Below are 26,491 nucleotides of genomic sequence, written 5' to 3'. Positions count from 1 at the left end.
TTCCCCCAAAAGCAACCCAGAAGCAATATGCAACAGCACAATACCTCGTAATCGAGCGCAGCTTGCAGTAGGCTATTAGCCTACAAGTCTAGGTCTCAAACTACAACATAAAGCAATATTTTTCTTTATCTTCTTCATGCACTCTCAGAAGATCAGAAAGTTTTTCAAAAGATTTTTCCTAAACTGGAGCGTTGTTTCAAAGAGCGGTGAAATTTATTTTACTTCTTGTTTGAATTGGAATACAGTAACTCGAAAGAAAAACCCAACAAAATGAACAATCCATATGCACTTACGCCGCAAGTGGTAGAGCCAAGAAAAAGTGAGAGTCGTTTGTTTCTTAACAACGTTTCAAACACCGGCAAACTTAAATTGTGTGCTGTTGTTCTTTGCGATAGGCTACGCTTAGAAACCTTTTCGACGAACAAATTTTTACGAATTCTTTGCTGGCATAAAACAGATTTATTTGGAAATTCAGTTACACCGCTTTGTGGAAGCAAAAATACGAGATGTCTCATCACAATCGTGGAATGATTGGAGATTCAAAGGTAAGAGTTTTAAGAGACTATAAGCCTATAGAGTACAGACCATTGACCGATAGGCGTTTCCGATGTTTAGACCTGCACGGTATAAACTGTAATTTAGACTAACTTATGTACAAGTGGTGTATGTATAGGCCTATACTTGGGCATCTTGTGGCTGTGCACTTCTGTACTAGACCCGATTTTTTCTTAAATTGTGTAAAAGGCCGATGTGCTTTACTCGGCATGGCACAGTACTACAGTTGGCTATGAGCCTATGGCTGAATAAAATAAAGTTCTGGTAATACTTAATAGCCAAACTGGTAAATGGTAAAAAGGAAAAAAATCATCTCTCCAATCCAGAGTGCATAGTATGGCAAGAGCACACCCGATATTTTTTAGCAAAACGGCATTACTCACCAAGACAAATCGGTGTCTCCAAAAAAGGAAGACACTAACTTTTGCTTTGTTTTGTGCTGTAAAAGTAGTATTGAAAAGTGCTGTCTCTATAAAAAAATCAATGAGAAACACTAATTTCTGCCCCAAATTCTATCATAAGTGGCCGCACCTTGCTTATCACAAACGCTGGGCACCCTTGGGCCACGAGTTGCATGTCAGCTGCTTCCTTGCACACCGGAATTTTACTTCTGTACACCCGAGGTCTTGGCGAAAACTTCCATACTCTGCAGTTTGGCCCCCAATTTGGCCACTTTTAATTCAAAGTGACTATTTCATCGGCCTCTGTCCACTAAAAGTTAAAGATAAAAAGGTACATGGTAGCCTAACCACAAACTAGTTGTATGTATATGTTCGTTTAGATACCTAGTAAGAAACTTGTGTGTTTTTTTTATATCCAAGTCTGGTATGCAGCAACCAGTGGAATGTACGGCAGCTTTTCACATGAAATTCAGCGTGCGAAGAAACAAAGTTTGGCATGACACCATGCAATGAAGTTTTATTTATTATAACTTAGCATTCAAATGTGCCAACTGGCCTTGTTTCTTTGTTATAAACCGGCATGATGATAAAAAATTCCGGCGTGCACGTTAATGAGCTTCCCTCGTGCAGGTGTCACACTTTGGCAGTAAAGTAGGCAGTATAGGCACTGCTTTTTTAATTTGAGTAGGATTTATTTTCATCTCACGTTATTATTATTATTCATTCAGAAAACTGTTGAGATGTTAAAAACAATTGATGCTGTATAAAGGCTGTACCCTATGAATACATCTACGCCTAGCAATCTCTTGAAAAACGTCTTCTCAGAATTAGGCTCAGAAATGCCTGTGCGTTAATGCATGAGATGTTAACCATACTTGCTATGTGCATTATCGTAATATTGCACTGTTGGATATCAATAGTAACAGTACAGAGTACTCCGGTACTGTAATCATAGCACTGTGCAAAGTGCATATTGACAATTTTGCAGCACTATTTCCAACAAATCTATTACAATAACCTTTAACATCAAGCTCCACTAAACTTTGATTGATTAATTAATAAATATTAAATGTATATTCTTTAAACAGAAATTTATGAAACGCACATGAAAATTTTCTACACATTACTTTTTTGTGAGTGCTTAATAGAAATGCTCTCCTACAAAGATCTTAAATATTATGATATATGCAATTCATATTGGTCACAACACCCATAACCATAAATCTGAAATCATTTCAATATCATTACCATAGAAGATTAGATGAGATATATAAATAATTAGTAGATAATAAGTTTATATTACTGTGAGTAAAACAAATAACTGGACATGTTACACAACATTCATCTATGTATATATATATTTAGTCATTTGAACTAATTTCTTCGTAGATTTTACAAAGAAAAATACCAGCAAGAACAACAAGATACAACGACATAAGACCACGTGTTGACACAGGTTTGCCTAAGTACTAGATTGTATCAGTTTATTTTTCAGTTATTTTAGCTGCATATGGCCACATAAAATTTCTATTGAAATTAAAATTTTGACTTAAAAGTTTGTTATATGTTGTAGGTTCTAATGTAAGATTTTGATTTATGATGTTTATACTAATTTAAACTCAAATACAGCATATATAATTTTTTTTGGCTTTAATCGTGGAATATAGTTCAAGGTGAAAATGTTACAAATATTACAATATTACAGATACACTTTATGTATCTATGTATCTGCAATAAAAGAAATTTCTTGGTATTATTTTAGGTTCAAGCATGACTCGGTATCAAAAGAGAATAGAAGATATGCAAACAAGTAATTGTACTCCTTTTTATTATCACTACATATAATTTTTGTAGTAATGTTGGCAAAGTTTAAATAAATTGAATCTAACATTTGTGACATTTTGTTTGCCTGTTAACTCTCCCCTTTTTAGTCTAAAATCTTAGATAAGTTAAAGTATTGGTAATTTAAGTGGTCTCAGCAAAATTTCTGTTGAATTCAAATAAACAACTGATGATATTCTTTACGTAAAGCTCAGCAGGAAAATTTGGTTAACTCGTACCTTGGTCTACACCAGGGTGCAAACACCACTAACTACCGGTATCTTGAACTTAGCAGAACAATAACTCATTATGTTATAACAAAGTCTCCAAAGTTATACTGGTGTGAATATGGATAGGTTTTGATATTTAATTGTTTTTTTCATACTGCAAACCACAACACAATGTCTGGTTCCATTTTCACTGATAACTGCTTTCAATTTTTCGAATAGGATGGTAATATCTTAATGGTAGTATTTTAATGGAGAGTAACTACTATTCACCATAAGTAGGTCAAACAGTCCGTTATTAAAGATAGGCCGTTAGGTTAGGAAAATGGAAATGCAAAAAGTGGATTTTAGTTATTTAGGGTATAATTAAAGTTAGATTCATATTAGAAGGTAGATTTAGGTTAAGTATAGGTTGGTATGTTATAACATTTAAGTTATATTAACATAAACTGTGAAAACTAGCTTTGAATGCGCAATGTTTTCCGGTGAAATAGCCATTTTAATGAATATCTTTAGTTTTGAGTTAATGAGTTTTTGCTACATAAGCATTTTAATTTACATATGTAGGTATGTTATATGTAACTTATATCATAATGACCAGTTAAACTTTCGGTTTGCACAAACTAAACTGGCTTTAAAGGTTATGGTACCATGTTTGATCTTGTATTGTTAAGTAGGCAGTGCTTTAGGTGGCCACTTATACCACTTCTCGTGCATTGTGACTTGTGAAAAACTTTTCATTAAAATTTTACCTGATTTTTAAAATTTTTGGTTTAGTTACTAACAAATCATTTTTTCAACTAGGTTATTAATACTTTTTCACTGTTAGCATGCCCATGTCGTCAAGCACTGAATACCCTTAACTGTTTTTACTGGATGCCCTTGGAAATCCTGGCGCAATGGGTGCCCCACGAAAATGTTGGATGCCCAACTCTGGCAAACTAAGCTTAATTCGCCAACAGACACAATCAACCATGCAGTTTTTTTAGATCTAAGATTTCATAAAAGCTCTGCTCTTTTTCTCCCCAATGGTCTGGTCACAAGTGCCAGAGTTATTTCTTGCAAATACATCTCTTAATACAATCTGTTCATGCTGTGTGCATAGCATAGTCTGTCACATATCACTCCTTAAAGAATGGCATTATCGTGATATAAGTTACATTGGCAGTGTCATTGTGCAGTGAAGGCCAAACGTTAAAAAACAATGTGTGTCCATTTGGCATCCATTCAGCTCAATGTTGGATGCCCAATTCAAATTTGGTTGCCACCGCACCGAGACGCCCACTAAAATCTGACACTGGGTCAAGGTAGAGACACAAATTATAAATTAAGGTTGTTGAAGCTGAAACCTGACAATGATTCTTCTGAATTATTTAGAAGAACTGTTAATTACTGACAGTTTGACAGATTAAAGACATGTGAATCTATAATATGATGTATTCTAAAATTGCTTTTTCGTATATATCTTGACTTATCATATTTGGAATTTTTCCTGAGAAAATATCTGATGCGAGATTGTCAATCAAGTTTGCTGAATCTTTTGATATAACCACATAATGTAAGTTAAATCTCCAAATCAGATATAAGCTATTTTCTTTCAATAAACGAAATGTAAAGCTATTTGCCCTATAAATTTACATTATATAGTTGGCATTCATTGTTGTTTTAAGCACAGTTGCGGTTGTGAACATGGTCAATTTAAAAGGTTATTGTTGTTACATTGAGAAGCTGGATTATAAGTGAATAACGATGTCTGATGAGAGATAGGTAGAAGTGCTCATTGTGAGGTTATGATAACTTTCAATTCACGGACCAAGCAGTGTATGACTGATAAAAGTTTTTTCAAAAGTAGTTTACTGTTCTGTAGTCTAGTTGTGTTACAGTGGTGTCATACACACACTGTATTGGACTAGCAAAATATGTAGGATCATCGAGCTTTGGGCTTTATACTTAGTATAAAGGCCTAAATCGGTTTAATAACTTGCATTTTCTCTGACAACAATGTTTTATATTATGTTCAACAGATTATGTCATTTGTGCAGAAAAGTTTTTCAGGAATTTTTCATAAATAAAGTCCATAAAAGAAGCCTTGAATACTTCAACTATATGCCGAAAAGTGGATAAATATTTATATGACAGTAATTTAGATGGCAAAAGAAAAGCATTTAATTAAGACAAAAGCTATATTTAGGGTAAATTGGTCTGAGCACTTTGGTGAGTTTTTTTAACCATAATATTTACTTGACATTATCTTCAACCACCTGCCTTTCTTTCAGTCCTGTTTTGTTGGCTATAATTTTCAAATTTGAGTATTCCCACTTAATTCATATTTTAGGAGATGTTTTTATTTATTTTTTAAAATTAAAATATTGATTTTTATTACATTGTTATCTAAAATCTAGATGTTCCGTTGCTGTTCTTATTGTATGCATTTTACGATTTATATTTAATTAACAACAGCACAATTGGTTGTTTGAAAATAGATCAATATCTTAACATTAGGTAACTGCCAGAAATAATTATTCCACATGACTTGTTACACCAGGAAAACAATTTCTCTTGTTTGTTTTCAGATTACAGATTCAAGAAAGATGAACTGTTTCGGAGGTTAAAATCTACCACACTAGCTCAACTGGTATGCATTTTTCATATTTCATAATATACCAGTATAAAACAATTACAAAACTTATAGTTGATAAAGAAACATTTGAAGTTGTGTAACAGAGGCCTTACAAGAAAATTCCTATGTTTGGCAAAGTAAGAAAGTTAACCCGTAATGAAAACAACTTAATTTTTTGTATTAAAATTTTTGCTTTTATGGAGACTTGGAAAGCTGTAAGACTGTAAACCATGACTGCTTTCAAAGAAAGGGTGGCTCTTGAGTTCCGCAAGCTGCTCAAGGCCACTCTATGCCATATTCAACTTTCATTTTGAAAAACCCTTTGTCTTGTGAACTGCTATTGTCCATGTTTGAAAATGTCATATAATGGCTTGTGTAGATCAGATGAATGAAATCTAAGGATTTAAGTAACCTTAAATACAGCACAAGGATGTGATTGTATTTAAGTAACTGTGTTATGATTGTAAACATCATGATTGTTTGATTATTATCCTTTCCCACTGTTATTATATATGGGATTGATAAGTCACTCGTAGAAGTTTCTGATTAGTATGAATTCTAGTTTAATTTGCAATTATTAATGTAGATATCACACAATTACTCATCTAGTTTAATTTGCTGTAAAATATATTGGAAAGTTTTCTGGTTCTGGTCTATTTGTTCACCCTTTATTATAAATAATATTTCGTCCTTCTCTGGTGTGGTATATGAAGTTACCTTTCTTTTACCATGCTTTGTAAATCATGGAGTTTAATAGCCCTAGACTGGTTTCAAGTTGTTGTTTGAATCAGGGCTAAACAAATATAGGCGGTAGCCTCAAGTAGCACAGCACGCTGTTCAATTTGTTTTACCACTTGTAGCAGTGCTTAATCCATCAAGCACATGTAAGTACAAATGGCAATGTGATTGGTTGGTACTGCTAATGATCCTTTAAATTTAAGCTATGTTTAGCATAATAGAGGCCATACATTATTTGAACTTATCAGAGCACATGTTGTTTTATTTATTAAGCTTTATATTGATTCCACATTTAAACTTCCCCAAACTTTATAGAATTTGACAATAGAACAGTAGCTGTATATGGCTAGGTTTAAATGTACATTGTACAATTACATTATTACATTTCTTACATTAAATGTACAATGTAAATGTTTTAAATTGCCAAATTTCTGTTTTTTCATGTAGATTCTTCAAGTTGCAAATGTTTCAATGCAAGAAGAGGATGCTTCCATATCAGACTTAGGTATTTTGTGAGGCTTAGGTGGCTTTGTGTTATTTCAATGCTATCACTGATAGTGTTAGTACCAAGTAAAACCCAGCTTTTTGCAATTGAAGAATCTTTGAAAACATAATAACATTAATTGTGCTGAGCAGCTGGATCCATCATAAATACCAGAAAATTTTAAAGTAAAGCTTTCCTTTCTAAATGTTATTACATATTCTAGCATCAGCTCGGTCTCAAGCCACAACTGCTTCACTTAACGGAGATGATAGGGGCTCAATTCCCGACACCAGGAATGGTTTGCATGATGACATGGAGTTATCTTCTCCTCGATCATCTCTTCAGAGGTAGTGATCTCACCTTCACTTTCTATTCAACTTATTCTTCAATTTGTCTGCTGGTTGATAGTTAAAACAAATAGTCACACAAACATTCAAACATTTCCTTCATTAACGATGTAATGGTAACGTTATAATCACTTTCAGTGTCATTCGGGGCATGGGTGAAGTCGACGTGATTGACAAAAATAAACCAAGAGATTTTCGTCCTGAGACTCCATTCCTAGAGAAACCATATCCGGATTGTCCTTATATTCTTCTTGATGTTCGAGATCAGTATGAATTTGAAGCTTGTCACATAGTTGGAGGTAAAATGAATCATGAAATCTATTATATTATGTCTATGTTTGCAAAATGTACAAAGCTTCGTCAACTTATTTTGTCAATGAACACCATATACTGTAATTTGTCAAAAGATTGTTAGTAAATTTATTAACATTTATTTGTAGCCAAAAACTTTCCCATTGCGATGCTGTCAAGAACAATGAACAACTTCACTAAAGAAATTCTTGAATATGTATCCTAAGTTATTGCAAAGTATTTATTTAAGTGCATATTTTTATTGCTGGCCAAATACTACTCTTAAACGACTTGACATAATATTAAACGGACCAATGTTAGGTTTGTGCTATCCTTAACTGAACTTTTATCAGAAAAATGTAGTTGGCCGAATTATTATATTATACGATGAAGATGAAAGATTGGCAACGGTTGCAGCTACAACAATGGTGGAACGTGGATTTGACAACATCTTTATTCTTTCTGGAGGTACATACAGCGCTGCCTTTGAATACCTACATGTTCTCTACACGCTTTCTATGTTCTCATAACCCCCAAATAAATTAATTGTGTTGATGACAGGTTTGAAAGTATTGGGTCAGAAGTTTCCCGATGGTATCGTCACAGGGACATACCCTGTCAATTGCTGCATTGCAGCCTCAACACGTAAGCCTCGTGACTACCAGCAGAGTGCTTCTCTAGGTTTGCCGGCCGATCCTCGGAAACTGAGGTTCTCTTCGGAAGATTTGGACAAAATCAACCATTACCTCGATGAAAGCCTCGTTCCTCAAGATACCGGAAGTAAGATCAGAAGAGTCAGTACACGTCACACTTAACACGGTTTTGATTATAGTTATAATTAGTAGCGGAATTTTCTGGTAAAAATTACTGTGACAAATGAATTAGCAAATTCAATAGACCTTCACTTTTAACCGTACGTGCATGCCATCTAGAACAAGGAGCTATAGCAATGGGTAAAATCCAGAGTGATACGTAGCAAATAATGAGTTTTATTTTATCTCTGTAGGTCGACTGAGCAGGTTAACCAACACGTCCCGTCATACAAATACGAGTAAAGCGAGTTCGGTTGCAACAGGCATCAGTTCAAGGCGGGCATGGAGATGAATCTTCGTTTTGTGAATTTTTGAGAAAATAAACGCTTTGGACAAGTTTCTCTGGAGCATAGATGATTTTATCAGAGCTTTCTAACATCTCAGATGCAGTGTCGCCGTTTGCTTTTGTAGATTTCTATTATTGTATTTTCTTATCAGATGAGTATAGAATATGTTGAAATGGTAGGTTTGTGTGACTTTTTGATAGTATTGTTGTTTTATTTTTACTGCACAGAATGTGAGCCCCATTACGAATGAACGGTATGTAGCACAAACTTGTGCAAGCAAGACTTGAACGAACTAAAGCGATCTCGTTTATGCTTTTCTACCATTGGACTTTCTACTTTTGTCGATTTTCTTCCAGTTCCGTTTGTGCCTATAAGTTTTGTCAAGTTTTCTATGAACCAATAACCAATGAGAAAGTGTTTACTCGTACTTACTGTGGTCTTAGGTCAATCTGACAATAATGGAAATCTTTCAAGTACTATTTCCAATATTTCTTCAAGCCACAACATGATGTTGCATCGATATTGCCAAAATATGTTGCAAAGGGTAAGCATTATGTCTGCTTTTACGTATGTCACTGTGCAAGTAGCGAAAACATCTGGTACTAAGGTTAACGTATTTTTTAAACCTTTGGAACATAATGCGTTTCGCCAGGAGTTTTGGATATTTCTTGATTAACATTCATGACATGTACAACATTGATATTCAATTTATTGTTATGTTTTTTGGTAATTCATCGTTCATTTTGAAATATTTAACATGCAAATGTCATTGCTCTCATTTTCTGCAAAGTTTGTGAAATAAACTATTTTATCAAGTATTGCGATGACTGTTTTCTACACAGCGTTATCAAGTGTCCACACTGGACAGCAATTGCCTTGGCTAAAACTTTTTCACACTGTGGGCGCCCTTGGTTATAACGATGCCTCTGTGACTGTTTCCCCCACAATGTATGACAACCGGGACAACAATGGAGTAGGTTTTCAAACTGGAGAAAGCTTTTTTTAATCCCAGTAAATTATATCAAAAAAGCCAGAAAAATGATAAAACAAAGCCCTTGGAAAGGCAGGATAGTCCTACTTTTAGGAGAACCATCAAAAAGTTTAGTACCTTGACTTTAATTCGCCGAAACATGAAAATTGGTACATCTAACCCTGGTTTCCAACAAAATTAATGGGCAAGTGCTAAGACAAGTCAACAAACCCAAAAAAAAGTTGTCAGTATTTGTACCGGATAAGAAACTTCCCAGTAAAACTTCATAGTTAAGTAACTATTGCCAAAATCAATGGGAAATTTCCAAATAATGAGCAGCTAGCGGTTATTTCGACATCACGATGTAAAACCAATTTAAGTGACCATATCGCAAAAGGACTAGGTCACTAGGCTATCTCAGTCAGCTGGGCCCGTATCTTATCTTCCACGTACATATACCTCAGTTTGTTCTGCACGCACCTCAGCTTAACACGATCACTCTAGCAGGCTTAAAACAATATACCTGTTAAAAACGTTGTCGACTTCAATAATAATAGCACATGATTTATGACAGAACGACTAGATTTGTTATAAAATATCACTTTCTGAAACAATGACACAAATCATACATATTAAAAATGACTATATTTAAAATTGTGTGAAAAAAGTCCAAATATTAATATTAAATAGAAAACAAATTACCGTTGGTCATCAAGTTAACAAAGATATAATCCGCACTGAAACACAGAAGCGTTACAGGAAGAGATGTGTAAAACATAATCTTAGAATAATTGTAAAAATGAAATTTTAAATATCTCGAATCATGAGAGTTTGCCAAGATATTTCAAATGGAAGTGGAAAATGTTTGAACGAGTTACTTCCATATTGGCAGCAATTAATTTGGTATAACTTACATAAAGACATCTAACATTCTACCTTGCGCGTGCCTACTAATAAGAATGCTAATAGATTTCCAACACATTAACTATAACAAACATGAAGAACAGGGCGTAAAACAACAAAATTTCAATGAGGCAAAGAGTGTTGCTTCTTATAAAGCATCGTTTAGTGGAAATTCATCTATTTAAAGAACAACCAAAATCGAAAACACCAATAAAGGCGTTTCAGCGTTAAAAAAATATGAACAAAGCTCTCTTCTAAAATCGATTTCACACGTACAATGAAGATACAGGATAAATGTACGATGAAGAACGGTGGTAAGAAGTACCCGAACTTTCTTATAACTGGAATTATCTCTCATACCGTAATGAAAAAAATCAATGCGTATATACATGGATAAGGCATTGCTTGGTCAGTAAATCAAAATAAAATGATTAAGTGCTCGTTTTTAGCGCTGCTAAGTGCTAAGTCACGACTAGAGTTTTGACTTGCATAGGACACGCGTACCAAAACGGAAGTGCATCTTATTGCTTATACCGGGTCAACATTAATTACGCTTGGCTTATTTCAATAAATCAGTGATATTTCAAACATTAAACACGAAAACAATTAATATGTTATTAGTAAAAAAATCAAAGCTTACGATATAATATCAACTTTACAAACACTTAAACAACGAGCACAATATTATGTGACCGACTGAAACGCGGAATCTACACACTTCTGGTTATAATCTCCATCAGCTCGTGGATTCGTTTTAACCACGTACACAGAAGTAAAACAAACTGGAACACCATTTACAGCACGTTTGGAACAACCATGTAACGTTGGTACTCTTCAAAGATTTAATTGTTTTTCTCATAAACGTATTCCTTTACCTTATGTATTACCATGCATTCAATTTACAGATTGGTCAATGTTTTAAAAACGTCAAGTTTGGCAGTAAAATACACTTGGTAGGAATGTTCTAAAATTTCGGCTACAATACAATTTCGCGACGGAACAGAAAACCAAACTGCTTTTGAGTCACGCGCCGGTGGGCATCCAACGAAGCACAAAATCACGCTTTCATCTGTTCTCACGTAGCTTTTGTCGTGAGTAATTTTCTACTCTCTGGGTTCACAAAGCTAAATTCACGAAAAAGATTCTGGTCGATGCTCGCGATCACATCCTTGTCCGCCTGATATGTGAAGTTAAAAAAAGCGATGTTAACTTGCAGACACGAAAACGCGGTACTTTGGATTATTACTGAAATATATATTACGAAAATTTCGTTTTTACCTGAGTAAGCCTTGGACGTGCAGACAGGAATTCTTTATCGAAATTGCTGTAATCACTCGCTGATCTCTGTTGAGGCAGAAATTGGGAATAACATTCGCAACAGTTACTGTGAGTAAGCACCGACAATTTTTAAACATGAGAGAGAATTAGTCTCCAAACATATTCTTAATTTGCACACCACTCACTGTTGCAAATCAACCCCACAGAAGATATTATATTACAGTGCTATTAATTCATGATAGGATAAATAGTGAAGACATACGACTTTCGGTTTAAAGGGAGGTTCCATCTGCCGCTTTGCAAGCAACGCAAAGTCAATAGAATTGAAGAACTTGTGTTTCTTTACATCACTAATGACACCCAGCCTCTTGCTGAAGTCCTTCTCTAAGAGCTGCAAAAAATCAGAAGAAAAATAAAAAATTAACAGTGATGTGCAGGATAGGTAATACGTTGTTTCCAACAACATGTAAATTTCAGGCATGAAGTGTCAAGTGTGACTGACTCGAGACTAAATTTACCTTTTGCACGCAGTCAATTGCATCTCTTGGCATCCAGCGAGGATAAATGGGCTGCTTATGCTGAATCGCATGGAAAAGATCTTCTTCTTCCTCCCCATGAAAAGGAGACTGTCCGAGAAGCATTTCATAGAGGAGTACACCACTAGACCACCAATCCACTCCAAAGCTGTACTTTTGGCCTTTCAAAATCTAGTTTATACATTGCTTTATCAATTACTTTACGGTTCCAAGAATAAAATCTAATTATCTTAGTTTTCTTAAGTTTTAACTTAAAAAGGGTTGACTATATTAAATTAATATAGTGTAATAACAATGTATAGAATTTAAAATTTCAAAATCAACATTTAGTCACAAAGTAGAAAGTGTAAGCTGTGTGAAAGTGCAAGCTCACTTCTGGTGCGATGTAGTCTGGTGTGCCACAGAATGTCGAGGCTTTGTTCTGTTCCGATGTATGTTCCCTGCACATCCCAAAATCTGCAATCTTAGTATGGCCATCCGAATCGAGCAAAACGTTGTCTAATTTTAGATCTCTGTACACGATGCCTTTAAAAACGAATTTTTGTACAATTTATGTAGGGCTGATTACATTCTGATTATTACAATTACAAGCATGACTTCAATGCATATATTAAAGCTGGTTTGTTACCCGGTGAACCTTGGTTACATTACAGGTGGCGTGTTACAGAAAAATGAACGTAATCTGGATCTACACTTCAGCTTACCCTTGCCATGTAAGTACTCTAATCCTAAGGTGATTTCGGCGGCATAAAACCTTGCTCGTTGTTCAGTGAATCTGCCGCTTGCTTGAATATGGAACATCAAGTCACCACCATTGAGATACTCCATGACAAAAAACAAATGCTCCTGTAAAAAAATGAAGTTTCTAAAGTGGCTAATATTTTGCTTATTAGTTCTCTCATTAAAACAACAACATCCCTGGTTTATCCCAGTGACGATGCAGCAGGAAGTTAACGGTGAGTCATTAAGAAACATCTTTGACAAAGAGATAGCCTTAACGTACAAACGTACAGTAATTCTCACCTTAGTCTGGTAAGTGCAAAACAAGTGAGTAAGATAGGGGTGCTCACAGGAAAGTGCAAGTACCCTTCTCTCTACCATCGTGCATTCAATGTCATCATCTTCAACAACAACTTCTTTCTTGAGAGCTTTAATTGCATAAAACTTGTTGTGACCTTTCAACTCAGCCAACATGACCTAAGTTAAAAGGTAAAAAAAAACTCATCAAATTCCTGGGTACAGTTTGTAATTCTGTAGCACACAGTTACACTATTGGCAATTCATTTTACAAGTACCGGAAGTTGAACAAACATTTTTTTGTAGGGAAAGGGCCCAAAAAGCACTAAGACTGACCTTTCCAAAACTTCCTTTTCCAAGAACTTTAAGAAAACGAAAATTATCATTTTTAAAGTTAGCTTCAAAAACTTTTTTTGTCATTCGAGGCTTAGGTTTTGGAGGTTGGGGAGGAGGTCTGGATGATGAGGAAGTGACGAGAGCAGGAGGAGCTTCTTTGGATGCCTGACTTACTGGTTCACCACTGTTCATCGACCACAATGTTTCATACGACAGATCTAAAAAAAATTAAGTTTAAAAGACGATGTGGCCTTACCTGCCTTTTTTTCAAATCTTACTCAAGCTATGGAAATTTATTTTGACAACAAATTCATGATGAAAATAAAACTGCAAACCAAAGTGAATAAAATTACACCTGTTGGGCCGGGACCAGGGGTGGAGACGGGCCTTGGTTTAGGAGGAGCGTGCAGGCGTGGAACATCTTCATATACAGCTGACTCTTGAGCATGAGGAAGATGAGGTTCTGATTTATCCTGAAGGTAGTAAGTTAAGCAATCAATAAGACTTATAATAACTTCACAAACTCGTAGTTAGAAAACAATAATAATGTATTTAAATCAACGAAAAAGAATATACAGAAATATTGGACAGTATGTTGCAATCTGATACAAACGACAAGTAAAAGTCATTTCCTGTAAACAGGCAATGCAAAAACTTGCCCGTTACACATATTATTGTTATGTTTGCACCTTCCAAATGAGGCTTTCTACTGTATTGAATAAAACTGAAAAACAAAAACCAGAATAAAGATAGGTCACCTCAACTGAAGGGAGTTTGTCAAGCTTCTCCAGGGCAGCAGCAAGCAATGCCTGGTTCACACCACAAGTATGGGCCATTTTTTTATAGCATTTGTGATGTGCGTTTGTTCCGCACTCTGTGAAATAAAATTAAGCAAAACTGCTGAATGAAATGCAGTATTATATTGTTTCAAAATGCTACATTTAATGCAGAAAAAGGTGTCTTTTATAGATACAAAAATAGACATGAAGCAGCAGCTATGAGTTGTTTGATACAATCAAACATACAAAGGTGTTGTGAATACTCTTGTGTCAAATATTTGTCTATCATAACAATTAAAACAAATTTGTAAGCTTAAACTAAGCCAAAAAGAGATTGAAAAACAAATGATTGACCAAAGACCTTAAATGCACTTGATATTTACAAAATGTTACATTCTATTTTTTAGTATAGCTGTGTGAGATGTTAGGAATTTCATTCAAATATGAAAAAGCAACAATGCCCCTTGTTGTTAAAAAAAAGCACTACGCAAAGATAGCAAGCATCAATATTGACTTTGTAATGCAAATATTTGTGCTCACTTGTTCTAATAATAATGCCAACTAATCGATCCAAAAGAAACCGCTGAACGGAAAAGAAAAATGGAAGTCTTTAGCTTATAAGTTCACTGTCCTGATCAACATTGTTCCAGGTTTTATTCACAAAGTGAAACTGTTTTTTGATGGATTCGAACGGCAGAGTGTAAGTGGCACAGTGTTTTGAAAAGAATTTTAGAATCTAACATGCACTGGAAACAAATTAACACAAGTGTACGAGTGCACTTACCCTCGCAACGAAGGCCCTGTCTCAAGAGGCCGTACAACATTGAGCCACAGTGATCACAAAATGTAAACTTCTTATAATTGTAAACTTTGAATCGATGTGGCATGTTGATCTTGAACCGCTCCTTTAGGTACTGTAGATAAATGGTACCATAATATTAGTACCATTATCTCAGATGACACTGTGTTGGCTGTACATCAGTTAGCATAACTGATTTTAATCATCAAGGCTACCAGCTTATCGTAATTAGCAAAATTATTTTTTTCTTAAGATGAAATCAACAATCAAGAAAATCTATAAAAATTATGTCTACCAACAAATCACACCAAAAAAACAAATTAATAAAAAACACATTACTTCATATAAAATGAAACATAAATCAAGATTACAGGCATGTAAAAGACAAATTGTATTAATTCTGTGCCAACAGCTATATTATTTAAAACAGGTTATTGTAGTCCAAGGACTGTAGGAATTTACCAGAGTGATGAAAAGTAAACGTTGAGAGCTATTTATACATTTATTGATAGTGACATGTTTGGATATAGCAGTAAACCTATTTTTAACTGGGGGAAAGTGAAAGTCGGATTGAATAGCAATATGTCATTATACTTAGAAATGTAAATATATATCTACTGTAAAATTTCTAAATTTTCGAAAAGCTTAGTTGTATTTTATGAAATTTACTTGGTATGTCAAACAATCAAGTGAATGTTTCAAGTCAGTTCTTGGAACTTCATTGTGTATTGATCTCTCTTTACCTTTGGTGTAAGTCAAACCATGCTGACAAACATGAAGTGACAAAGAGAGGGGATTTTAGCTTGTAATTTGATAAACTCTGCTCCCCAGGAGATGTGTTTGTCTTTTTGCTTTACCCATCCCCATAAGAAAATATTCAGTAAACAGATTAACTATAAACATGGGATAAACCTTAGTCGGATATCATTGGAGTGTAGGGGTTCATAGCATACCGGCATAATATAAGGTGTGATTAGTATGGTACATGACAAGTTGTTTCACACAAAAACCCTTATTTCCATTCTTATGTGTGAGAAAACCCTGAATTAATCAGCGCAATGTGACATGAGCTAAAAAAAAGCGGAGTACTTCTTGCATATGTAGCAGATACGTTTTTGCATCATATATGGTAATGAATCATTTATTTACATGCTGTCATGTGCTAGACGCTTGCCATTAAAGCTAAAGGAAGCATATGGTGGTGAAATTTGGTGTTAGCAGTGTCAATGCATTTTTATCTAACAATTATTTTTTTGTTAAGGTTGGACCACAACAACCTTTTTTCATAACAGAAAATTTCACAATAGCTACCATTTGTTGAAAGATCTAGCACAATAAATAAATACATACTCAAGCACAATAAGTGTACTGGGAAAACTAAACTATATCAACAGAGAACAAACCGTTAATATAATGTAATTCGTGTATGTATGTTTGTTGCCTATATATGATAAATTATGTCAAATTTGGTGTACATATTATTTTTTGTGATCAAGCTCATGACATAATGTTTGGTGTTTTGTGCACATGGTGTTTGATGAAAACAGAAAGAGAACGAACTTTAACTAACACACTGCAGTAAAACTCCACGTAATGCACAAACAATATCTCTCAAAAATGTAAAAATGTTTCATTCACAAGTACCTTCTTTCGTTCCTCTAACTTTAAATTTATGATCATATATATCTAAAGTTCATCTTGTAAAAAAGAGCCTTCTTTGCCAAAAATTAATAATCAACAGCTTATATAATTGTAATATTTCTGACACGTAGCATCTTTATTATATTTTATACCAGAAAAACTGCGATTAAAATAAATGGATCTTCCCTGGAACTAATTGATGTTGGATATAATAAGCAGTGAATATATCAACCAGCACACCAATAACCGACTGGAAATGTAAAAAAACAGCGGCCAAAATTACAAAATTACAGAGCTGTTTAATTAATAATCAACACTAATGTATCGATCTTCTGCCAGATAAAAAGTGCAGCATTGTGGGTTAACTTTGTCAAATTGTAATTGTCTTACATTTCTGCTGCGCAATATTCAACATAAATGAGAAAACATATGATTTTGGTAAGTACAATTATAAACTTCGATAATATTAAAAACCTTAAAAATTCAACATGGTCTTTACCGTTGTTGTGCTTGTTCTGTGGGCTGATTTACTGCAAGTATTGAGAACAAATGTCATGCATTTCTTATGTAGGGCAATCCCACATTCTGAAATGAAAACACCAAACATGCAACAGCAAATACTTCAACCAAAACACAAGGTTACCATAATAGTTCTATTACTATAACATAATTTAACAGCACAACAGCATATGTCCAGCAGTGATGATGGCCTTGTGTATTTAAAACTAAGATCTCAAACAATTCTGGTCCTAGCGCCACAAAACAAAAGTATATAGATAGGGAGGAGTGGGAACACATTCAACAGGCACCAACGGGACATAACATTATGCATTTATATTATGTATGACATTGTTTTTATATTTGTTTTATTTTATGGCTTTGAAAAAGTGAAATATAAGGCTATTTATAGAACAATTCAAAGCTGGAAAACGAGATATTTTGAAGGGTTAATCAATCACACAGCGGAAGGCTAACATATATTCACATGATCATATCACAGGCATTCAGATCCGGGTTAGTGAATACCAAAATCAAATACAAACTGCATTAAAAGAAAAAGCTTAATATCACCCACACACATTGTGTTGAAATCAGTAAAGCATCAGTTCAATGCTACTAATTTCAAAAACTCAAAAATATCACAAAGTGCAAACAAATCCGAACAAAGAACATGGTAGAAATATTTACAAGATTAATGTCATTGTCACTGCCCACACATACACCCAGCACATGTTCCTTACAACGCTTGTGGATTGTCGCGCTGCAGACTGCAATAAATGGATTGTTAAGTAAGATCTATAAACCAGATTATAGTGTAACCTTAATCAAAGTGCTTATATTTATACTTAAATAAATTGATCCTTTTTGCAAGAAATACATTTCCTAGGATACAGATTGGGATGGTCAAAGCACAATTTCGAACACAAAGGTATTCGAATCCAAACTGGGTAGTTTAACAAATCCTGGGATTCGAAAATCCTCTGGTACGTATAAGCTCAATTACGTTTTTCTCTTTCATGAACGAACGATATACGCATGTACATGTATGAACTAGGGATGGGCCGATACGAACCCAAACCCGAATAGATTCGCCGAATATCGCCTTTATGGAAGATACGGGCGAACACGAATACCAACAATGGCGAACCCGAATACAATATTACTTATAAATTTACTGACTTTCGTAAAAAATGATGATCAAGATGACAATGATGTCAAGAAAGTTTTTGGCTAACTCCAAGTTTTGTTATCGTTACTGGGGTATTGTCATAACCTTTTCACCCGTAACAACCATTTATGCCACATATGTCAAGTGCACACTTTGCCCAGAAGCAAAGAGGGAAAAAGGATGATGTGCCAGAAAATATTATATGTCATGATTTTGTGAAAACAATAACTATAGAAAGATATATGTTGAGTATTCAGGACATTTACAGTTTTTAAACGATTACGCATAACATCTACAATAATACATTTTAATTATACCGACTGTAGCTAAATTTCTTGAAAAAATTGTCAAACTTGAGTTCATTCATTCAATGTACTACAGTATGTAATAACTAGGGCAACCAAAAGTCAATATGGTCAATTTTTTTTTACCTGCTCAGAATGCTATGAAACAAGCACAAAACAAATTTCAGCTTTCTACGACGTGTGGTATAGAAGTTATTAAGTCAGATAAAGTCAAAATGTTACGTTAGGTCAAAATACGGTCAAATTGTTTCGTTAGGTCTTTTTTTTAGGTCAAAATCTATTAAACTTGTAATTTTGTAACCATTTTGTAATATTATTCTTCCGTTTTTCTCTTTTCTTGTACCGCAAACAATTCCAGTCCCGCAAATTTTACTTAGAACCAAAGACACAAAGAGAGGGAAGGCTTTTCAGCGCGTTTGGTGACGTCACGATGTGACAGCATTGCATTTGAAACTGCAAGTTGTCAATCTTAATACGCAGAAACGAAAAAAAAGTCAACACTAGAAAAGCATTTTGTCATTTTTAAATGCAGCTTTAGATTAGAAAGTTGCTGTAGACAGTGTAGAGACTATCAGTATAGCGTTTTTCAAAATAAGGTAAAAATTTAAACGTTTTAGGTCAAAATAAGGTCAAAATGTAAACTTTTTAGGTCAAAATAAGGTCAAAATGTAAACTTTTTAGGTCAAAATGAGGTCAAAATTTGCAAATTTTAAGGTCAAAATTTAAAATTTTTAGGTCAAAAAACTGGTTGCCCTAGTAATAACTTTGCTCGGTAGAAATAACTGCTTTTTTGGGCTTGCGTAAGTAGGCTATAGGTGTACACTGTGCAGTACTTTTGGGGTTTTCAAACAACAAAATCTAAAAACATCTGCTGCTGAGCGCTGGGTCATTTAAAACTTGGGATTATTTTAGTAAAATTAAATTGCATTTTGTTGAAAATGTTGCAATTCACTGGATATGAAACGTTTAGTTTTGAAATTCTAGATTTGCTATCTCTAATCTAGAAACTATTAAGATCACACTTTGGCCATCCCTAGATACAAACAAAAGTCATTACCACCACACATTAAACAAAAGGAGTAATTCTATTAACAACAATATGAAATCTTTCTTACATAGGGTACAGCTGTATCGGCAAATTGAACTAATTAATTATTCAACAGAAGTTTACATAATTCTATACATATATTCATATCTATAGATTTTATACATTTGTTGTATACATTACATTAACATTACCATAACTCAACATCATACATTATGATGCACATATCGTGCGTAAGAACATTCTAACAGAGTTACACTATCCAAATAACATCCATAGCAAAACAGCATGGTGTTCAACAAATTATAGAAGCCTTACTACGAAATGAAAAACCATATTGCCATATATTTCCATAAAGCAGCAATGACAATACCCATGATAGTAAAAGCAACATACACAAGACAAACTCACTCACAAGCAAATAATAACAATAACAATTCGTACCTTTGCACTGGTAACCTTGCTTGTTCAAACCCCATAAAAAGTCTTTGCAAACAGAACAAAATGTTGGTTGCTTGAAAAACCTCGCTGTAAGCTCATGGCCTTTGACAAGATGAACCTTTGCTTTCTTGATTGCACCGCGCCGGGCAGCAATTCCTCGGTTTGGAAGTTCATCTTGGGCTTTTAGATCTTAGTGACAAAAAATGATTTGCTAACAAAGGAATCAACACCAAAATATCTGTTTTATCATTAATTCTGAACTCGTGAATTTTAGTCAAGTTATGTACGAAATAATTTTTCAGACACTAGGTCGACTAGAGAGTGATCGTATTGTTGTGGTTGATACACATTTGTTAAAACCCACTGGCATTGTTACATGTCAGAAAAATTGCTAAGGTATTTTCACAGCACTATTAATGAAACGATACAATGAAGGAAATTTCTGTAGATGGAAAATTTAAAGTGTCCTACAGTTTAAATTTAAAGTTTCCTATCTTAAGGATTGACATCATTCACAATGGCATACAATTAATACAATCAAATTTTCTTAGGCTGTATTGGTTTGTTCGTGCCTGAAAAATTTTAAAAATCTAAATTTAAATTCTCAAGCCAAAGCTATTGAAAATTAAAAGTGTAGCCAAACATATTTGACACTGGAGTTATCGGCATCATTGAATAGTGAACAATTACTTTAAATAACCATTGAAGCACAACCTACAGTAGACTATATATAAACACAAACGACATATATATATGTGTATACTATATATATAATTAGCACAAAAGAACTATGTGCAACCAAAGACTGAGAGACAAAATGCAAATTAGCATAATGTTTAGAAAATAAACAAATGGAAATTTATGATTTTCATATAGTGTTTATAAATATACCATAAACACTATATATAATATATATTTATTTTGCACTTATGTTCTTACACATTATGTAATTGCTGCCAGACTTGCCATTTCTAACATTTTGTTAAAGCAGTGAGCACTAATTATATAAATGAATTTAACGGATATTGGAAATAATCCAAGCTCCAAATTAAAATTAGTTGGTTTTATAAATATCTACCATTCTATGACACACTGATCAGAACATTGCGTGTAGTTATATATACACAGATATTACTATAAGAATAAAACACCTATGTGACTTGTGAGTGTGAGTATAAAAATAATGCATAAATGTGAAACTAATCGAGGTGACTCCAACGTAGGCTACACGTAAATGCAATTATGTCACATATATATGATTCAGGGAACAAAACTTGCGAGTAGTAGCATAGAGCATAGAAGCTTGAAGTGTTTTCCTGTTCATGATGACGTGATTACTGTTGTTGTTACCTACACGTTATGACGTTTGTTTGCATGTTCCACATATCATTAGTTTAAACAGCTGGTATTTTTATGATATATATATATATGTATATATATACACCTATATAAATATGTATATATGTATATTTTCAACATACTGTACATATGAGCACACATACACAAAACAAAATGTATGATATGTGATTTTGTTAACATTTAATGAATGAAAGCATGCTTAATTGCACACAAGCATCACTGTAGTAATGGTGATGGTCTTATTTCATATTTGGCATGTATGAGTGCATACTTGAAAACGTGTGACAAATACTTAGACAAAATACCTAAACTTTGTCAATGGTCCGTCGACAAACACTCCAACTCATACCTAATTATAATATCATAGTTTCTATATAAAATAGTAACAGCAAGATATGCAACTAGGATACCAAACAGGTGGAAGGCCAACAATTTACTTACCTTGCTGTTCGACGAACAACTTCACTTGTAACAGAAGTTTTCCTTGTGGTATTAAATCAAGCTAAAAAAATATGGCAAAGATCACATCATAATGCCTGCATTTGCACATTGTGCTAAAGAAGAATGGCTCGATTATGATGACATTTTTGTAAATTCACTACATCAGCCATGAGCTATGTTCAATCAAAACGTCTTACGAGGCAAAAAATGATGTTGACATGTTAATGAGAGCCGTACACTAAATGACTTATTATGCATGGACAAGTTTACCAACATTTAACCACTAACACTAGAAGGACGGGTCGCATCAATTGACGCATTTTCAACCTAAGTGCATCTATAACTTTTAAGTCTTGCATCGCACAAACGTGATATTTCCTGACTTTTCCTACATTAGTGTTAGGTAACTAACCCATGAAGATGAAGTTTTTATTTTACCGGTAGCGATAATTAACGTGGTCACTACCTAGAAGGACGGGGTGCGTCAATTGACGCATTGTTACTTCACAGTACAAAAACCAGTTCTCGCAATAGAGAGCATTGTTTTCTTTCTGCTGATAAATAATAAATTACAGGTTTATCGAATTAGGTCACAGCTGCCAGCACAGAGGTGTGACAAACGTGTCGACAAACTATGCAAGTCGACTTTTTCGCAAAACAGAGTAGTTTTGTCACAAGCGCAGCCTAATATCGGAATTTTTGAAGTTTATCGAAGCGTAAGTGTAGTAAGAGTTTCTTAGTTAGATAAATTAGATCAATTCTCCGGCTTGGTGGTTGCTCGTGGCATGATAGGAGGGCGCAACTTCCCTGTGAAGTGTTTGTGGGGGAGGTCGTGGGGATGTCCGATGTTGTCCCAAACCATGGCAAGAGACAGGTTTCTGGAGCTCATACGATTCCTTCACTTCGATCTGAAGACGGAAAGGCGTAGGATTCTATTGCATGATAAATTTGCACACGCTTCACAACTTTGGAACAGTTTTATATCAAACTGCCAAAAAGCATTCATTCCACAGTGGAAGATAACTGTGGATGAGCAACTATTGCGGATGAACAACTATACTATTGCGCTGCAAGTTCATCCAATATATGGCCAATAAACCAGACAAGTTTGGTCTAAAGTTCTGGCTGGCAGTTGACGTTGAAAACAAATATTTATTCAACGGTTTTCCTTACGTTGGAAAAGATGACGCAAGGAGCCCCCACGTGAGTGTGCCCACCGACGTTGTACTGAAACTCATGGCTCCGCTTTTTCAAGGAGGTTACAACGTCACTTGCGATAATTTTTTCACCTCACTTGACCTGGCGTTGCGACTTGAGGAAAAGAAGTGCAGCCTCGTAGGAACAATGCACCAGAACAGGAGAGAAGTCCCGGAAGAGTGCAAGAAGAAAAAGGAGTTACGTGAAACAGAAGTGTTTAGACACGACGGCTTGTATTTTCAATGCGATTGCTTTTGTTAATTAAAATGCACTAAGCGGACATGCGATAGAAGTAGTTTTTTCGGAGCAACAGCACAGTTTTCTCAACAAAAAACTTTAGATTTGCGCCGTTTTGACCTTTTGCGTCAATTGACGCACTCCGTCCTTCTAGGTATACGAAAATTGCCGTCCTTCTAGTGTTAAGCACAATGTACTTGCAAACAAAAAATTTTTGGACAAAGAAGGTCAGTAGGCCACATTCTTCTAGGATAAAATCATAATGTTTTTGTTAATTCCCATAGACCAGTTGTCATTTTACTGTAACATATACAAAACAGTTGGAACCTTCAACTGAGTCACAGGTGGCCAATGGTTTGGTTGGACATAGCTAAAATGCCCTTTATCTGTTAACATAGTAAAAATGAAAATATCTATTGTCTTACCCACACATCGGTTCCAGTACCGCCAATGGTTTGATTTCGACATTTGTCTGCTAACAATTGTAAACCAATGTTACACTCACTGACCGTGTTTTCATTTCTTTTAACAGCCAGCTGCAAAAAGCAAACTATTGGTTATCAAAAACAGAAACTTTTGAATTTTCAATTTGGATTCAGCTATTCAAAAAGAGCAATTGGGCAAAATTTTCAGCTGCAATAACCAATGTACCAGAAAGCAGCTTATATTATAGCACAGGACAACATTATTACGGCACAAAATAATACTTATAAAAATGTAAGATTATGCCATATTATACTGTACACTTTAACTACGATATATGCATCAACTTGTTTTTACTTGGGCCACTCTTCCGTCTTTCAAGTGGGAATCAAAACAACCATTCCACTCGGGATAAATTGTTTTCTTTTTTTGCACAAGTGTGCCACGTATTCCTGCAAAATTCCCCGGTATTAATTACCACTTAAAATTAAAAATTCTTAAGAGATAAATATTCCTATAAATATAGAGGTTTATACTATATAAAGGCATGTATTGTGAAAATAAAGTATAAAACATATAAGAGAATTAATCATATTTTATGCTGTTTATAAACCTGGAAATCAGCAGATTTGAATTTCTTTTGGTTACAAAACGCACCAAAAGATCAAGGTTATGGTATATATATATATATATATATGTATAAGATATCGTAAACTGTGCATTAATAATAAATTTATAATATAATTGTGCCGATAAATATTATACACAGTTGTGTTAATAATAACATTTTAGCATTACTAGTGTATACTTACCATCTTCCATTACACATTCTTTAATATTGACTGCGACATAAAGGTCATTGCCATCACCATTGACAACATTTTCAATACCTAATTCATACTTGACAATTTTTACTCGCAGAAATGGTGCCATCTTGATTTGGCTAATGATATCACTACATCAACATCTTCAACAAGACTTAAATATGGCTTATCCTTTTTTAAATAATCGGCAGATATTTAATAACAATGACAACGCAGAATAAATTGATGACATCAGATCAAGTTTCTACTTCAGCTTGCCACTATTTTCCCAGAAAAAAATCGTTCATTCAAAGCTATTTTTCAGAGTTTTTAGTTGACTTAACTTAAATGTTATAACATAATAAACTAAACCTAACGTAAATCTACCTTCCAATATAAATCTAACTCCAATAAAACTTTAAATAGCTAAAATCAACTTTATGCATTCTCATTTTCCAAACATAACTGTCTAGGCTATATCTTTAACAACAGGTTGCGGCTGCGTGAAATACTTACCGTGAAATAGTCAATTCGTAAAAAAACAAGAAAACATATTTTCGATTTAGGCTAACCTACTTTATCACTTATAAAGAATAAGATTAGTGAAGTTTGTTACTTCCGAACGTCCGTTATAGATTAGGCCTATTGCTAGTACGCGTAGCTTTCTGGTCCAAACTCAGAAATTCTAAATACTTATAGTTCTTCAGTTTTTTAGGCTACTTTCTATAAGCTAGGCTATCTGTTGTACTGTATATATTATTGTGATATTCATCACTTTTTTCATACTAATACAACTTAGAGTTAGACTTGGCCTATAGGGCAGGCTACATGAAGTCATAATCATATGTCTCCTTCACTTTATCAATTTCACATCAGGAACCGAATGAAAAGTCCTGCGGAACTGAAAGGCCTGAATATATAAGGGGAACACACAAAATGTTATGATGTCATACTTCCCGATCCTGATACGGAACCTGAGTTAATCTAGCGAACAGTGTCTGGCGAACAATGTCTGTTATTCTCTTTAATCTTAAAAAGCTGATTATGATTTACTATTAAACTTAAAAGTTTATCAAAAGAATATGTAAGTTTCGCATTGGAGCAATTCCAATGCAAGAAACCAACAAATAAGCAAATTGCAGTCAATTCGGTAGACGAGCGGTTAAAGCATGGGCTCGCAATAATGCGGCCTGTGTTTGATGCCCAAGGGCGCTGCTATCTGTCCTGTCCTGGCCCTTGGGACCTCCAGGGCAAGGCATTAACGACGCTTGCTTCTGTTCACTATTAAGTGGTCCTGATGAACAGTTCCAAGCTCAGGCAATTCAATGTAAAAAACAAACAAAAAACAAGTAAAATGTGTATGTCCGTCAGAATAAGCACAACGGTTAGCTCAGTAACTGCCAAAGTTGACAGTTCTGGGTTCAAGCAATCTGCTCCAAGTTCTGCGACGCAAGCTGTTTTGTAGATTTAAACCCGGTTTCTGGAAATCAATAGAGCAAGTTTAGTGCTTAATTGAACTCAATAGTGAACATGTTTTTTCTTACAGAAGGACTGAAATAATTTTTATAATCACACAAAGAATTGAGTTATTATTTCATTGACGTTTGCTTCAAAATTCTACAGTCTTGCTTGTCTTAATGGTAGAACAATGGACGTTGATGAATTGTTTCAGTAGTTATGGTTGAAAGTGACTAGGTTGAATGTTACCAATAGTACCATTAGGCAACAA

General features: G+C 34.4%; 2 protein-coding genes across 4 annotated transcripts; one reads left to right on the top strand and one right to left on the bottom strand.

Moving 5' to 3' along the window:
- Nucleotides 1–351: 351 nt before the first annotated feature.
- On the top strand, nt 352–9,401 carry LOC143460472 (centrosomal protein of 41 kDa-like). Of its 2 annotated transcripts, XM_076957967.1 has the most exons (11): nt 352–545; nt 2,346–2,412; nt 2,719–2,766; nt 5,578–5,639; nt 6,810–6,867; nt 7,070–7,193; nt 7,332–7,492; nt 7,634–7,701; nt 7,838–7,952; nt 8,046–8,264; nt 8,491–9,401. In XM_076957967.1, exons 1-11 carry the CDS (start codon nt 507–509, stop codon nt 8,586–8,588), a joined length of 1,059 nt encoding a protein of 352 aa, XP_076814082.1. In that variant the 5' UTR covers nt 352–506; the 3' UTR covers nt 8,589–9,401. The 2 variants fall into 2 exon arrangements, with proteins under 2 accessions (XP_076814082.1, XP_076814083.1); XM_076957968.1 differs by lacking the exons at nt 352–545; nt 2,346–2,412; nt 2,719–2,766 and adding an exon at nt 2,818–5,218.
- Nucleotides 9,402–10,179: 778 nt separating this feature from the next.
- Nucleotides 10,180–25,071, bottom strand: LOC143459140 (protein kinase C delta type-like). Of its 2 annotated transcripts, none has more exons than XM_076956133.1 (17): nt 24,772–25,071; nt 24,317–24,411; nt 23,962–24,072; nt 22,103–22,163; nt 20,306–20,491; nt 18,031–18,110; nt 15,187–15,316; nt 14,382–14,497; nt 13,979–14,096; nt 13,624–13,841; nt 13,294–13,467; nt 12,975–13,116; nt 12,644–12,795; nt 12,253–12,441; nt 11,997–12,125; nt 11,735–11,800; nt 10,180–11,633 (listed from the first exon to the last, which is right to left on the bottom strand). In XM_076956133.1, exons 1-17 carry the CDS (start codon nt 24,890–24,892, stop codon nt 11,532–11,534), a joined length of 2,190 nt encoding a protein of 729 aa, XP_076812248.1. In that variant the 5' UTR covers nt 24,893–25,071; the 3' UTR covers nt 10,180–11,531. The 2 variants fall into 2 exon arrangements, with proteins under 2 accessions (XP_076812248.1, XP_076812247.1); XM_076956132.1 differs by lacking the exon at nt 18,031–18,110 and adding an exon at nt 17,342–17,427 and having other exon boundaries at nt 24,772–25,069.
- Between the last annotated feature and the right edge of the window lie 1,420 nt (nt 25,072–26,491).

Source organism: Clavelina lepadiformis, chromosome 5 (assembly GCF_947623445.1).
Source record: "Clavelina lepadiformis chromosome 5, kaClaLepa1.1, whole genome shotgun sequence".
NCBI classification, from domain to species: Eukaryota; Metazoa; Chordata; class Ascidiacea; order Aplousobranchia; family Clavelinidae; genus Clavelina; species Clavelina lepadiformis.
This window is presented reverse-complemented; position numbering and strand designations above follow the sequence as displayed.